The sequence below is a fragment of the Panulirus ornatus genome, chromosome 2, assembly GCF_036320965.1.
Source record: "Panulirus ornatus isolate Po-2019 chromosome 2, ASM3632096v1, whole genome shotgun sequence".
NCBI lineage: Eukaryota > Metazoa > Arthropoda > Malacostraca > Decapoda > Palinuridae > Panulirus > Panulirus ornatus.
The window spans coordinates 98,461,124-98,478,752 of record NC_092225.1 but is presented as its reverse complement, the minus strand read 5'-3'; the positions used below and the strand labels follow the sequence as shown (position 1 = coordinate 98,478,752).

The 17,629-nt window shown below is 38.9% G+C and overlaps 1 protein-coding gene across 1 annotated transcript in view; it reads right to left on the bottom strand.

Annotated features, from left to right (window-relative positions):
• Positions 1–2,416: 2,416 nt before the first annotated feature.
• RagC-D (Ras-related GTP binding C/D) overlaps positions 2,417–17,629 on the bottom strand; it is a 55,231-nt gene continuing 40,018 nt past the window's right edge. Inside the window, exons 5-8 of the mRNA XM_071680637.1 lie at positions 9,702–9,838; positions 8,173–8,315; positions 7,513–7,658; positions 2,417–4,377 (exon numbers count right to left, since the gene is read on the bottom strand). Of these exons, the coding sequence (XP_071536738.1) occupies positions 4,235–4,377; positions 7,513–7,658; positions 8,173–8,315; positions 9,702–9,838 (569 nt within the window). The 3' untranslated portion in view covers positions 2,417–4,234. The remainder of the gene's footprint in view (positions 4,378–7,512; positions 7,659–8,172; positions 8,316–9,701; positions 9,839–17,629) is intronic.

The window sequence follows — 17,629 nt, the reverse complement described above, 5'->3', positions numbered from 1 at the left end:
ATGTCCAAAATGATCAAAACTAACAGACTTACTGAAGTTAGAAAAGGCAAAATCAAAACTGTCTTCTGTGGGTTAGTGGAGGGGGATTGGAGATATATTTTTTTTCATACATATTCGTCATTTCCCGCATTGGCAAGGTAGCGTTACGAACAGAGGATTGAGCCTAGGAGGGAAAATATTCACTCAGCCCCCTTCGCTGTTCTTTTTTTGGACAGACGAAGAATGGCCCATTCACTCATATACGCATATATATACATAAATACCCATACATGCACATATACATATCAACATAAACACATTTACATGCACATACATATGCATATATACACAAGTACATATTCATACTTCCTCGCCTTCATCCATTCCCGGCACTACCCCGCCCCACAGGAAACAGAATTGCAACCGTTTTTTGCTTGAAATCACCTCCACATATAACTTAACTGTGCTGGTTGTTGGACATGCTGTAATGCTGTTGTGTACATGTTGCTGTGATGCTGTAAAAATATCTGTGAATGACTTAATGGTTTAGATTGGATTCAGCAAGGTAGCACCAGCAAACAGACAAAAAAGGCCACATTCATTCACACTCAATCTCTAGCTGTCATGTGTAATGCACCGAAACCACTACCTTGCTGAAACTGGAAGGGCAATTAGGAATAAATGAAAGGTATGTTCAAAGGCTACTGAATTAATGTCCTAAAAAATCACTGACTCATGTTGTTTTTAATAATTCACATAGGTGTAATAAATGGCTCTGGTCACCCAACGATAAAAAAATATGAGAAAAATGTTGATGTGTTACCCTTTTTCCCAGTGATAGACCTACTCCTTGACTGCATTCATACTGCATTATCACATGCGACCTGATGAGCACGTTTCAATCTGACAGCAACCTTCAAATACTGTTAGTTTCCGTATTTCTTTTGTTTTCCAATGCTGCTGGCTTCTTAAAGCATCAAAGAGCATATACTTAACGTCTGTGAATACCAAACCTATGGGCACAATTCAAAAGCATATATTAAGAGCACTGCTCCTTCATCTTCTATACTGAATGGTTTGGAGATGGTTAACGAACAAAATGTTTAGGAAAACTAATGTATGATCCTGCAAAGGGAAAATTTGTACAATATATATATTTATGGGTAACTAACATTATCAACCACAGTAATTTTGATGACTATAATAATCATTTGCTTACCTGGACAGGGCCTGTTGATTCATCATGTTAGATACAAATAAGCTTTTCCTCTTTCAAGAGCTGCCAAAAACCAAACTAGTTTGCAGTGAAATGGACCTTTTTTGTCAGTGAAATTCCACTGCAGTACAATTTTTATCTGCCTGAGGTATAATTTCTTTTTATACATGTCTATATCTCCAACCTTACCAAGGCAGCATCAGGAACTGGCCTCATTTGCACATCCACTCTCTAGCTGTCATGCATAATTTACAGAAACCAGCATCAACCATCCACAGCCATGATTTAACTTGACTACTCTGTATGCTCTGGTTCAACCCAATGCCCCATCTAGAATATACTGATCCACCTCATTCAATCCCATGCATGCTTCTTACCCTCCCAAATATTTAAGCCCAAATAGCCAATAGCCTCCTTAACTCCATCCTTCCATCTTCACTACACCTTAACTCCTCCGGCCTTTCTCCTGATGTCTCTTTGGCATCGCCCATAGCCTCAACTTCATCAGCATCACACAAAACCTCTGTAATCCTCCCCTTTGCCCCTCCACATCGGAAACATAGATCCTCTTTTCTCCATTCATCCTCTCCATATGTCTGACCACTGTGTGCCCTGATAAATTATCTCAAAAAACTGGACTTACTACTATACCTACTTCTTACACTGCCATTCCTTGCATGATCAAACTGCCCCAAATTACAAATAGGCCTCAGGCATTTCATTTCCAACACATTCACCCAGTTCCTTTCTTTTGAATACAATTTCATTTCTAACATATTCACTCTCTTTATTTTAAATTCGATTTCATTTCCAACACATTCACTCACTTCCTTTCTTTCAAATTCAATTTCATTTCTAACACATTCAACCTCTTCCTTTCTTTTGAATTCAAAGCCCAAAACTCACATCTATACAACATTCATGGGGCAGCTATATGGTCATACATACCTTTCTATGTGCAAATAAACATTCATTTCTCCTTCCACAGGCTCTGGTTACAGTATCTTCAAAATGACAACAGGGATTGGATTGGCGCCGATAAGGCTATTGTTTGTCTGTTCCTAAAGCTACCTTAATATAGCAGGAAGAGTGAGAAAATGGATGTGAGTAAATGGATATTGAATGTGGAAAAATAAAAACTGCAGACTTTGTTTTCAATTATAAATGTAACAATAGAAAAGAATGACAAGAGAACATTGCATGTTCAGTAAGATATGGGCATAGCTTCCCTGGGAAGATCTGCAATGCATCTGAAGTATTTTTTTTTTTTTTCTGTAACCATATACTACAACTGAATTATGATCATAATACATTCTATTTCATTGGAGGCTTGCTGTATTAAAGTATCTGTAAGTATTTCATTTGAAAATCTCAAAAAATAATGCTGCCACTGCAAAAAAATTATGCATTCCAACTAAGTATCCAGATTTGGATTATTTGAATTTATAAAAAAAAATTTATGCTCAACTCTTTTGTTGCTGACTAGTTTGTTCTTCCTGAAAAAATATACCAACTACAGGCACTGGTATCCACTTCAATATCAAGTGAATATCAATTCCAAATACTCTGAACCAGGGTCCAGATTCTAGGAGGAATTAAAAGATACACCAGTCCTTTCTTTTTCATACATATTCACCATTTCCTGCATCAGCGAGGTAGCGTTAAGAAAAGAGGACTGAGCCTTAGAAGAAGTATCCTCACATGGCCCCATTCTCTGTTTCTTCTGTATACTAGAAATATTGTAAAAAGAAAAAGAAAAATGACAATGCTCAAAGGTAAATTACTGCCTGTTTCCTTGCTAGATGCCCAGTGTGATAATGCCTTACAGACCTTCTTTGTTTAACCTGCTTATACAAGAGCTTAACAGGAAGCCCATCTACTCTACAAGAATATATACAGATCTTAATACCTTGGAAGAGCAAAGTATGTTGAAAAATAATGTACACTAAAATTAGGAGAGATATCTTTGGAGAGGGTCATAGAGAATTCTGATAAAACCTCTCCACATGACTACAAATATTAACTGAAAAATAATGTTGCTCAACAAAATACTAAAAAACTGTAACTCTATATAAACAATTTGGCAATTTACTACAATAAAGTATAATTATTAAACTTCAGATTCCAAGACATATGTGTTTGCAAAACCATATGCATGAATAGTTTCCTTCTTTTGGAATTTGTTGTATCCTCAGTGTTCCTTAAGCAACAGCATCACATATTCCAGCCAGAACAATGGTTAAATACATGGCATGAACTGAAAAACTAATTAGTTACATTTAAAGTGACATAGCTACTTAAGTCATACTTGAAATACTTTGGTTTAAAAATACCTTTATAAACTTGAGCTTAAAAAACTATAAGACATCTTGAATGTTATATGAATAAATATGTTGCTTTGACAAAAATTCTTTCTGTGTTAACAAAATCATAACAAAGAAAAACAACCTTCCAGTACTGGCTGTCTAACCTTAAACAACATCAACAAAGCTGAGAATCACACTGATCTTCAAAGGTTCACACGAAGGGGAACATACTATGTTTGGCATTATGTGCCTATTTACTAGATCTTATCACCAGGAGAAAAAATCTGATTGTGAAAAGAGAATTTATTAATTCTTAAGGATTCAGACTTCATGTAAACTCCACTTCCCCTAACTTTATATAAAAATCATATATTGTACATGGAAAAATAGGAACATGATATTACTTCTAAAAACTGAACATAAAAGACAGCAGTTTTTCAATCATACCCTGACCATCCTAAAACCTTTACTGAAATAAATAATACAAAATATTCACAGAGTACTTGAAATTAGCAGAAAGTTGTTTTGGTTTATCATTGACGATGTGATGCCACTCAACTTTTTTCTGCGAGATATCAATATCTTTTGTAAAGTTTCTCAGCTCAAACATTCATGTAACTATCTGCACAACACTTCAAATAATCAATGACTGGAAAGTATAGGTGAGTGCAGCCCACGTAACTGAGAGAGAATGAGTAGAAGTGATTGCATGATATTCTTATACAAAGCTGTACTAGGACGTAGGACCATTTGTGTGGCTGTTCTGGAGGAGGGGAGAGGAGGTGCTATTGGTCAGCTGCTGTAGTTGATTTGTCCGCACATCAAACACTTCTTGGATTGCATTACGGAAGCAGAGGAAGTTGTACTCTATCAAGCCTGAGGAAAATAATCCGAATTCAAATGCAGTTATGGTGAACTGCAACATGCAAATAAAATTAAATTTGGAGCAAAAGAACATGCACAGTCCATGAATCAATATTTCAACTAATACTCTATAAGTAAAGTCACATTATTCCTTCTTATTACACTTCTAGCCTAAATATGTATAAAATTCCACTAGTTATGAAATATTTTAGCAATCAATAAAGTAATAAGCACAGGTTCCTTTTGGCATCAACTTGGCGACAGCACTGGACTTTTCAATTCTTGACAACCAAATACATCATTTGTCCTATTTCACATTTTAAGTAAATACTGAGTGGCAGTGGTAAGCAGCTCAGTATGATTAACAGATCTGAAACTGGAGTGACAGAGTGGTCTGGACAAATGAAAAGGATAAGTGAAGGTAAAACAGCATGGTCTGGACAAATGAAAAGGATAAGTGAAGGTAAACCAGCAAAGAAAATATATGTGTCAGAAGTGGAGGAAGAAAGGAAGGGAAAGATAAAATTGGAGACAGAAGGATGGAGTGAAAGAAGCTCCGAGATATTGTGGCCTGAACATACAGGAGGGTGAGAGGCATGCAAAGGATAGACTGATTTAAAAGCATGTGGAATACAGGAAGTACCAGACAATCAGTGAGTTGAACCAGGGGAAACCATGGAGAGGTCATGTGGGGCTTGGCCAAGGAGAGAGAGCCATGGATAGAAGCTCTAGCGTCAATGTAATATTCATGACAGCTACAGAATTTCTGTAGTTACATTTTCACCATCTATCTTCATCTATACTGAGTATATGGAACTGTATGTTAGACAAACAAAGAAAAGGATGAGAAGATGATCTACTGTTTGAGAAAAAAGTTACCAGTGGGGCTTCAAAACCAAAAAATCCAAACTTAGTTATTTTCAATCCCATGGCTGCTAATAAAGTGTAAACAAGGGCCAAGACTAAAAAGCTAGCACTAATTACGTGAATGCAAATCTCTGCTTACTTACTAGACAAGGTCGAGTCCAAAGCAGAACAGCATATCAACTCTCCCAGTCTAACTTTAAAACAACAAACTTGACTTATGCTGCAGTATCACTTCACTTTCCTAAGTTTAGCTATGATTTGGTTTCTGCTTCTGAGAGCTTGCTGATTGTGTGTCTGTACATTAGCTACACCACATAACATGAAAAACTACAGCATCACATGATTACTGTTTCTTTGCCTACAATGAAAAGTTTTGGAACCATTTACCCTATCATATCTTTTCTTACAATAATGTCCAGCCCCTTTTTTAAAAGAAAGATTTTCCATTTCCTCCAAAACCTAATGATTATTTCCTCATCTCTTCTTATATCTATCTAATAATCAGTACCTCTGATGCCTGTTCCCACCTGGAGCTCTCTCAAGGGGGTGGCCATGGGTACTGAATTCCTCCGCCACTTCTAAGCCTTTAGTGCCTCACCCTTAACAGGACACTGGCAGAGGGCATCTCTAGCACAGTGTTTGCACAGGCTCCTACTCCAACCTAATGTTAATATTCCTACCTACTACCTCTACCTACTGTTTCTTATTTCTCCCTCTTTTTACTCCTATTTTGGTAAAAGTTTTTCACTGGCTGGAGATGTACCATTCAAACTACAATTTTTAGGTATATTAAAGATACTTGAATACTGAAAATCATTAAACAATAAACAATTTGCCTGTGCAAGTTCAAAGTTTTGTCTTAAATTCAAAACCAAGTCTGTGACCAGTAATTATAAAACAAAGAAGCTAGCTAAAATTGTTTAACATATTTGCTGCACTATGTAAATACATTTACATCATTCTGATATCTCAAGACTAGCATTCCACAATTTGGCAGCTACTAAAATCCAGCACTCATAAGTTATTCTTGCATGACCAAATTTGTAGCTCTGTCATCACTTCTACTTGTCAACCTGCATTCCTCCTGATCAACCAATTTCTAAGGTCTGGCTTCATGTCTCACAACCTGTTATTTTTTCATTTCTATTTTGATATCCAATACAGGAGAAACAATTCTCAAAGATAGCGTCTGACATGTTTTCAAGGTCATTACATGTGAAAGAGAAGCATAAATCAAAGTCAAGAGTTCCAGCTTTAACCCTCATATCAATTTACTAGTTCCACCCACTACGATGTAACTTCTCTTCTTGTCAAGCGTAAACATCCCCGTTCCACACTACTGAGTGGGATGAGACCAAGCACCTGACTATCTGTATGGCACTGCAGGAGTCAGATTACATTAAAATCCATGGGCAACTACTTTCCTATCACAAAGACAAATAAGCCATGTGGGCCATACTGCCCTCCACATTCATGAACCTGTTCACATATGCTTCCCCTACACTAATGTCAGGTTTAAAGTAATCTATCTATCTATCTGTCTATCTATATCTCAAACATCTGCTTCCTTCAGTGGATCTTCATTAAGTTTTGGTAACTGGACGAGTGTTCAGCGAATCAGTGATCAGTTAGATCCCTCCTGAACATAGCTCCTCATCCATGTTTTAAACCATATCTGAGTTTACTGCACTTCAATGATTTTCATACAATCAAAGCATATCTTTCCTCTCTTTAATAACTTCATGGTTTGTAACAATGCTCAGTTCTATCAATAAACATACCATAGGGTCAAATCCTGGTAACAGCAGTCAGTCCATAGTCGACCGAGCCGTTCATCCACCCCTAGGGGTTGGTCAATAAAATGGGTACCTGGCTCAGGCTAGGATGCATTTATATAGAGTTAATGGGATGGCTTTCATTAGGGCCTCAGCTACCCCTGCCATCTCAACCTTCATTAGGGCCTCAGCTGCCCCTGCCATCTCAGCTAACATTAAAAAAAATGCATGTAAGACATTTCTGTTGATTACCAAGTGTTTAGATCACAAACTTGGTGACCCTTGTGGGGAAGAAGTAATGCATAGTATATCACTTGATGAGGGGGAACAGGGGGAACAATGATTCGCTAACCCTCAAAAGACAGATACTGATAATGATAGATAACACATTAACACTAACTAGACCTACCTCGTCAAGGTCCAGCACCCGTAACAGTTGAGGAATGTTAAGCATGCTTCCTTAAAACAGTTAAATATTATCAAAGACAAATGAATGTATACTTACCTTGTCTGTCAAAATTGTCCTCTCTCAATATACAGACCAGTGCTAAATATCGACTAACTTCTCTTAAGTAGAGTACAGTTGCATTATTGAGTTTAATAATGCTTGAGCTGTCTTTGTCAAATGGCACTTGCATTCCTTCATCCTTCCTGAAAATAGAAGGTTATCATTCATATTAGTAACAGTAATCATGATATGCAGTGGTAACAATGTTGGTAATAGTTCCCATGCTTCACTGAACACAAAGAAATAAATTTAGTTTGAAAAACATGTAAACTTCATGAATGATAATGCAAGAATAATTATACCTTCCAGATAATGTACCTGAAAAGTTCATATGTAATGAGCTACAAAGATATGACATTATGAATGAAAACAAGAATAATACACAAACATGGAATTTGAAGCAAGGTGACTGGAGGACACAGAGTGAAATGGAATGATGCTAACAGGAGACTTCACCATGAAGTAAGTGTAGGTGAAAACTGTGATCAGAAATACAGGATTTTCATTTCATTTTTTCCTTTTACCCTTACAAGCTACTTTAGGCAGCCAAAGTTTATATGAGGTAAAGATTGACTTTGAAAACTTGTTCTGCAATACTTAAAAAAATAACAAAAACAGAGCTAGAGAGTAGGGATGATGGATGTGGAATTCTCTTACCCATAGATGTCTGATATGTCTATAACAACATCAATCATTTCACAGCAAAGTTCATAACTCTGCATATCCACTGGTGAGGAATCTGTTGCTATGTAGATTTTGGAGAGGACATCAAACAGGAATGCTTTTTCTATGCCAGAATTCTGAAAGGCAGTCAAAAGTAATAACTTTCAATATCATGGGCCATTTTCTACCATTAAGATAAGGTGAAACACACATCATTTCAAAACACTTCCCTTACAATTCTTGTGTGGACACCTACCAAAATTATCAAGAAAGATGGGAAGGCAGACAATAATATATCAAAAGTTTCAAGAAAAATGCAGAGAAATAAGGAGCTACAGTACAGTAGTTTCATGATCTAAATGCAGGCACTCATGTCATGGATAATCGTGAAAACAGTGAATGTATATTTTTGTTTTGCATCAACTTATATCCAACACTTTGTGTCACAATTTCTCACTTATCCTTCTTACATCCATCCTTTCCATATGCACAAACCATCTGAAAACTTCATTCTTCACTTTCGTAGCCATTTCCTTCTCTTTTCCATACCACACCATGACCATTTCATTCTGTTTAACGTCTTTTTATTCCTCATACTAATCTCAAGAAAGCAAGGTAGTAGGTGATAGCAGGTGGTAATGGGCATCCACAACTAGGTAGGCACCAACCCGGGAGGTACTGCTCATCATGACTGTTGGGAGAGTGACAGTGGTGGAATTACCCAGCAATGCAATGGATGTCACATTTCCTACCCTGACCCAGGTGGTTTTCCTTCTCTGCACCATATACACATGGGTTGCTGACACTCAATCCACAAATGCAAACTTCATTTCTATCTTTTGCTTAACACTTAATGAAACCTAACTAACATGATTCTTTATTCTCATATCACAGGTTTTCTTTATATCTAATGGTAGGGGAGTGAGAAAACTGCCTATGTATCTCTTAAATGTTATGATAGGTAGTTAATAGTGGGCAAGAATGGTGGGCAGAAAATCCTCATCTCCTTGTATTTCGCTTTGTAAAAGCTGGAACTGAAAGAGCAGCCTGGAGAGGAGTGCTCCTGAAAGACTCAGTCTGAATGGGCAGAGTTATAACCAGGTTGAAAAGAAGGGAGAAAGAGGTTAAACATTTGCTGAGAGGCACCTGGATGTTCTAGCTCTGAGGGAAAATAACCTAAAGGGGAAGGGGTACCATTGGCTTGGGAATGTCCAAGGGGTTAGAGTGAGGGTGAGAGCAATAGAGGGGTTGGTACTTCTGTTGAAGGAGGAGTTGCGGGGATGGTAAACAATGTAAGAAAGTGAGTTCTAGACTAATGTGGTGCAACTGATGGTATATTATGAAAGGTGAATGACTGTTTGCACTTATGTACCTAAAAGCAAAAGCAGTGGGAAAAAGAGGTGCATCTTTTGGGAGGAATTGAATGGGTACCTCAGTAATCTAAAGCAGGGCACTGGGTGTCTTTCCTTATATGAATGTCCCATAAAAATTCTTTAAATACATAACCACTATCATAAACTTACAGATATAAATATGTTCAGGAGATTCTCCAGCGTAGGAAGCTGTGGTATTAGCTTCTGGACCACTTTACTAAAGGCTTCAAATATACTATGGTCATAGATGGATGTCAGGTAGAAACTCAGGTGAATCTGTTCCATGCCTGTAAACATAAGACAATGATCAGAGTTCATAGTCTTTATTAAACCTCAGCATCTAATGATTCTCCAATTAATGAACACTTTGCTGCATCATTGGATTTCATGGATGTGTCCCAGAGGGCATCAATTTTTAATGAAAAAAATGAGTCTTAATTTGATCTCTTAAATTGATTTTCCAATTTGAAATAACCAAAATATTTACATATCTCATATTAAATTTCTTGAAAGTCATATTACAGAGTAGATTTTCTGCACTAAAAAGAAAAAATCATTCTTTATGAAGCCAAGTAAAACTGCATCATAGAGCATCATATATTTACAGAGAATATCATCACAACTTAAAATCTTACACTACAGATATGCCATTATTAAAAAAAAAATCATATACTCAACAGAAAATTTTATGTACATCATGTGGCTTTTCCCCCTTTTCACTCAAGTTTGTGAAAGAAGCCAAAATCATTTAATGTGTTTTGGCTGTTTTGAAAAGCAGCCCCTGGGGTCTAAATAAGGAGAATGTGAAAGTCTGGCAACAGGTCAGGGAAGATGGAGACTCCTAAGTCCTTCCTACGAAGAATCCTTAGGCTTGGTTCTAGCTATATAATAATCATACTGAGGCCTTCTCTCACAGTTCATGTATACTGCAGTTCGTTTTGCATCAAATATAAATGCGCATTTTACATATGTCTATGTTTTCAACCTTGAGGCTGCCTTACCAGTAACCTGAATTAAGATTTAACCAAAGATAATTTATAAAAAAAAAAAAAAAAACATTATTTGCCAGTCTGGCTAGTCCAAAGTAGGCAATAGTGCCATAACATTTTTGTTCATTTGATAAGGTGCACAAAAAATAACAAAATAATTTCTTTTTCATTGAATTAAGACTTAAACATTCCAAATCATTATTTCTTTTCTAGTGAATCAAGAGTTATGCATCCTAGTTTAGGAAAAACATCCTTTGCCAGACTGGCCAATCATAAGCTGTGGCAAAGGGCACTTCGGGTGGCAGTGGGTGCCAAAGATGCAGAGAATCACTATAGAAGACAGAAAACTGCCCACTGTGGTCACTAGTGGGTCACTGTGGCCTCCAGGCAGCTTCAGCGACTCATCCTTTGATCGGATTGTCATCTATGGCTAGCCAACAGACAAATTGTAGCAGACAATTAAGTTGTGCACTGATGTTCAATGATCCCTGCTATATAATAACAGTGACATCCATGTCAGCAAAAGGATTGAGAATCATGCAAAGGTTCTAGGTTTACTAAGATAGTAAATTTCTTTCATATTTCATTCTGCTCAAACAGCAGAAATATTCATATTGCGGGATACCAAATCTAAAAAGGAAAACAAAGTTAATTAACATTTTCCCAACATTCTATACCTTCCCTCACAAAACGACACAAAGGAAAAAATTTGCATAATAGTTATGGGAGGGTATTGATTGAGAGGGTGAAGGCATGTACAGAGCATCAGATTGGGGAAGAGCAGTGTGGTTTCAGAAGTGGTAGAGGATGTGTGGATCAGGTGTTTGCTTTGAAGAATGTATGTGAGAAATACTTAGAAAAGCAAATGGATTTGTATGTAGCATTTATGGATCTGGAGAAGGCATATGATAGAGTTGATAGAGATGCTCTGTGGAAGGTATTAAGAATATATGGTGTGGGAGGAAAGTTGTTAGAAGCAGTGAAAAGTTTTTATCGAGGATGTAAGGCATGTGTACGTGTAGGAAGAGAGGAAAGTGATTGGTTCTCAGTGAATGTAGGTTTGCGGCAGGGGTGTGTGATGTCTCCATGGTTGTTTAATTTGTTTATGGATGGGGTTGTTAGGGAGGTAAATGCAAGAGTTTTGGAAAGAGGGGCAAGTATGAAGTCTGTTGGGGATGAGAGAGCTTGGGAAGTGAGTCAGTTGTTGTTCGCTGATGATACAGCGCTGGTGGCTGATTATGTGAGAAACTGCAGAAGCTGGTGACTGAGTTTGGTAAAGTGTGTGGAACAAGAAAGTTAAGAGTAAATGTGAATAAGAGCAAGGTTATTAGGTACAGTAGGGTTGAGGGTCAAGTCAATTGGGAGGTGAGTTTGAATGGAGAAAAACTGGAGGAAGTGAAGTGTTTTAGATATCTGGGAGTGGATCTGGCAGCGGATGGAACCATGGAAGCGGAAGTGGATCATAGGGTGGGGGAGGGGGCGAAAATTCTGGGGGCCTTGAAGAATGTGTGGAAGTCGAGAACATTATCTCGGAAAGCAAAAATGGGTATGTTTGAAGGAATAGTGGTTCCAACAATGTTGTATGGTTGCGAGGCGTGGGCTATGGATAGAGTTGTGCACAGGAGGATGGATGTGCTGGAAATGAGATGTTTGAGGACAATGTGTGGTGTGAGGTGGTTTGATCGAGTGAGTAACGTAAGGGTAAGAGAGATGTGTGGAAATAAAAAGAGCGTAGTTGAGAGAGCAGAAGAGGGTGTTTTGAAGTGGTTTGGGCACATGGAGAGAATGAGTGAGGAAAGATTGACCAAGAGGATATATGTGTCGGAGGTGGAGGGAACGAGGAGAAGAGGGAGACCAAATTGGAGGTGGAAAGATGGAGTGAAAAAGATTTTGTGTGATCGGGGCCTGAACATGCAGGAGGGTGAAAGGAGGGCAAGGAATAGAGTGAATTGGAGCGATGTGGTATACCGGGGTTGACGTGCTGTCAGTGGATTGAATCAAGGCATGTGAAGCGTCTGGGGTAAACCATGGAAAGCTGTGTAGGTATGTATATTTGCGTGTGTGGATGTATGTATATACATGTGTATGGGGGGGGGGGGTTGGGCCATTTCTTTCGTCTGTTTCCTTGCGCTACCTCGCAAACGCGGGAGACAGCGACAAAGTATATAAAAAAAAAAAGTTAAAATGAGTAATCTCATTCAGGACTTCATTCCAAAGAAGGCCATGATTTCCCTGCTCCTGTGCAGAAAACCCATAAAATAGGTCCTGCGGTAGTACAACAATAAAAGTACCATATATATCAAGTATCATTTCCTGAACTCCATTCGCGGAGGGTTTGATCAGATCAAATGCATCAACATATACAAAGCATACTGCTTTGTATATATTGATGTAGCAGAAATGGATTCCCAAATTCAGTCCCACAAATTGAAACTAAAAATGCAAATATTTCAAAATTCCTGTAAAAGTTTATTTGTTAAACTGATACTCCCATTCAAAAATATAAGCATAATCTCAGTAATCCTTACTGTGGTATCTGAAAATCCAACATACCTAAGCAAGGAAACTAAAGTGCAAGCTAAGGAATGAATACACAATACAAACCAAGATCCTACAATCTGACGAAGGCTTTACAAAACACCTAGGCATAAAAAAATCAAATAACAGGGTATGGGAATAAAAAATAGAAACCACATATTGTGTAGATAGCTTAAAGCAATCATTTCTATTTTGCCAATCAAACGCTACAACCAACATGAAAATGAATAAAGGAAAAAGGCACAAGGATTCCTTCAGACTCCAAACTTGACATAATAAGCTCCTATCAATAAGTGATCCACAAACACAAATCCTATGAGAAGACAAATTTTTTCCAGTGAAAAAAAATCTCAAAACATCCTGACTAATTCATTTACTCAGAAAGTGATCAACCATATAATCTTAGGCAACTTCTTCAATGTACTTAGTTAATAACATAACTCAGGAGACTTCTTAAGGATTTCTGCCTTCTGTCACAAGCTTACACCACTGAACTGCCCAAGTGATTCACTGTCTAACAGTAATACCAACAGTGCACTTTTTGTTTTCTCAAGAACAGATATAAGCTAACTTCAAAATTTTTCCATCCCTGATGAAATGCCCCCATGAAATAGTTCAAGAAATTACACAGGATACAAGAAGACAATCCAATAATCAAGTACAACAAATGAGAGAGCAGAAGAGGGTGTTTTGAAATGGTTTGGTCACATGGAGAGAATGAGTGAGGAAAGATTGACAAAGAGGATATATGTGTCAGAGGAGGAGGGAATGAACAGAAGTGGGAGACCAAGTTGGAGGTGGAAGGATGGAGTGAAAAAGATTTTGAGCGATCGGGGCCTCAACATGCAGGAGGGTGAAAGGTGTACAAGGAATAGAGTGAATTGTAAGGCTGTGGTATACCAGGGTCAACGTCCTGCCAATGGATTAAACCAGGGCATGTGAAGCGGTTGGGGTAAACCATGGAAAGTTTACCCTCTTCTGCTCTCTCAACCACACTCTTTTTATTACCACACATCTCTCTTACCCTTTCATTACTTACTCGATCAAACCACCTCACACCACATATTGTCCTCAAACATCTCATTTCCAGTACATCCACCCTCCTCTGCACAACTCTACCTATAGCCCATGCCTTGCAACCATATAACATTGTTGGAACCACCATTCCTTCAAACATACCCCTTTTTGCTTTACAAGATAACGTTCTCAACTTCCACACATTTTTCAACGCTCCCAGAACTTTCGCACCCTCCCCCACCATATGATTCACTTCCACTTCCATGGTTCCAACCTCTGGCAAATCCTCTCCCAGATATCTAAAACACTCCACTTCCTCCAGTTTTTCTCCATTCATACTTACCTACCAAGTGACTTGTCCCTCAACCCTACTGTACCTAATAACCTTACTCTTATTCACATTTACTCTCAGCTTTCTTCTTTCACACACTTTACCAAACTCAGTCACAAGCTTCTGCAGTTTCTCACATGAATCAGCCACCAGCGCTGTATCATCAGCGAACAACAACTGACTTACTTCCCACGCTCTCTCATCCACAACAGACTGTATACTTGCCCCTCTTTCCAAAACTCTTGCATTCACCTCCCTAACAACCCCATCCATAAACAAATTAAACAACCATGGAGACATCACTCACCCCTGCCACAAACCAACATTCACTGAGAACCAATCACTTTCCTCTCTTCCGACACGTACACATGCCTTACATCCTCGATAAAAACTTTTCACTGCTTCTAACAACTTACCTCCCACACCATATATTCTTAATACCTTCCACAGAGCATCTCTATCAACTCTATCATTTGCCTTCTCCAGATCCATAAATATATTTATTTATTTTGCTTTGTGGCTGTCTCCTGCGTTAGCGAGGTAGCACAAGGAAACAGACGAAAGAATGGCCCAACCCACCCACATACATATGTATATACATACACGTCCACACACACAAATATGCATACCTATACATCTCAACGTATACATATATATACACACACAGACATATACATATATACACATGTACATAATTCATACTGTCTGCCTTTATTCATTCCCATTGCCACCCCGCCACACATGAAATTTCAACCCCCTCCCCCATCATGTGCGCGAGGTAGTGCTAAAAAAAGACAACAAAGGCCACACTCGTTCACACTCAGTCTCTAGCTGTCATGTAACAATGCACCGAAACCACAGCTCCCTTTCCACATCCAATAATAATAATAATGTTTTTTTATCTATTTATTTTGCTTTGTCGCTGTCTCCTGCGTTTGCGAGGTAACGCAAGGAAACAGACGAAAGAAATGGCCCAACCCACCCCCATACACATGTATATACATACACGTCCACACACGCAAATAAACATACCTATACATCTCAATGTACACATTTATGTACACACACAGACACATACATATATACCCATGCACACAATTCACACCGTCTGCCTTTATTCATTCCCATCGCCACCTCGCCACACATGAAATACCATCCCCCTCACCCCTCATGTGTGCGAGGTAGCGCTGGGAAAAGACAATAAAGGCCCCATTTGTTCACACTCAGTCTCTAGCTGTCATGCAATAATGCCTGAAACCACAGCTCCCTTTCCACTTCCAGGCCCCACACAACTTTCCATGGTTTACCCAAGACGCTTCACATGCCCTGATTCAATCCACTGACAGCACGTCAACCCCGGTATACCACATCGATCCAATTCACTCTATTCCTTGCCCGCCTTTCACCCTCCTGCATGTTCAGGCCCCGATCACTCAAAATCTTTTTCACTCCATCTTTCCACCTCCAATTTGGTCTCCCACTTCTCCTCGTTCCCTCCACCTCCGACACATATATCCTCTTGGTCAATCTTTCCTCACTCATTCTCTCCATGTGCCCAAACCATTTCAAAACACCCTCTTCTGCTCTCTCAACCACGCTCTTTTTATTTCCACACATCTCTCTTACCCTTACATTACTTACTCGATCAAACCACCTCACACCACACATTGTCCTCAAACATCTCATTTCCAGCACATCCACCCTCCTGCGCACAACTCTATCCATAGCCCACGCCTCGCAACCATACAACATTGTTGGAACCACTATTCCTTCAAACATACCCATTTTTGCTTTCCGAGATAATGTTCTCGACTTCCACACATTATTCAAGGCTCCCAGGACTTTCGCCCCCTCCCCCACCCTATGATTCACTTCCGCTTCCATGGATCCATCCGCTGCCAGATCCGCTCCCAGATATCTAAAACACTTTACTTCCTCCAGTTTTTCTCCATTCAAACTTACCTCCCAATTGACTTGACCCTCAACCCTACTGTACCTAATAACCTTGCTCTTATTCACATTTACTCTTAACTTTCTTATTTCACACACTTTACCAAACTCAGTCACCAGCTTCTGCAGCTTCTCACATGAATCAGCCACCAGCGCTGTATCATCAGCAAACAACAACTGACTCGCTTCCCAAGCTCTCTTATCCACAACAGACTTCACACTTGCCCCTCTTTCCAAAACTCTTGCATTCACCTCCCTAACAACCCCATCCATAAACAAATTAAACAACCATTAAGACATCACATACCCCTGCCGCAAACCTACATTCACTGAGAACCAATCACTTTCCTCTCTTCCTACACGTACACATGCCTTACATCCTCGATAAAAACTTTTCACTGCTTCTAACAACTTTCCTCCCACACCATATATTCTTAATACCTTCCACAGAGCATCTCTATCAACTCTATCATATGCCTTCTCCAGATCCATAAATGCTACATACAAATCCATTTGCTTTTCTAAGTATTTCTCACATACATTCTTCAAAGCAAACACCTGATCCACACATCCTCTACCACTTCTGAAACCACACTGCTCTTCCCCAATCTGATGCTCTGTACTGTACATGCCTTCACCCTCTCAATCAATACCCTCCCACATAATTTACCAGGAATACTCAACAAACTTATACCTCTGTAATTTGAGCACTCACTCTTATCCCCTTTGCCTTTGTACAACTGCACTATGCACGCATTCCGCCAATCCTCAGGCACCTCACCATGAGTCATACATACATTAAATAACCTTACCAACCAGTCAACAATACAGTCACCCCCTTTTTTAATAGATTCCACTGCAATACCATTATAATAATTATAATAATAATTTTTTTTTTTCTTTTTTTTGCTTTTTTGCTCCCGCGTTTGCGAGGTAGCGCAAGGAAACAGACGAAAGAAATGGCCCAACCCACCCCCATACACATGTATATACATACACGTCCACACACGCAAATATACTTACCTACACAGCTTTCCATGGTTTACCCCAGACGCTTCACATGCCCTGATTCAATCCACTGACAGCACATCAACCCCAGTATACCACATCGATCCAATTCACTCTATTCCTTGCCCTCCTTTCACCCTCCTGCATGTTCAGGCCCTAATCACACAAAATCTTTTTCACTCCACCTCTCCACCTCCAGTTTGGTCTCCCACTTCTCGTTCCCTCCACCTCCAACACATATATCC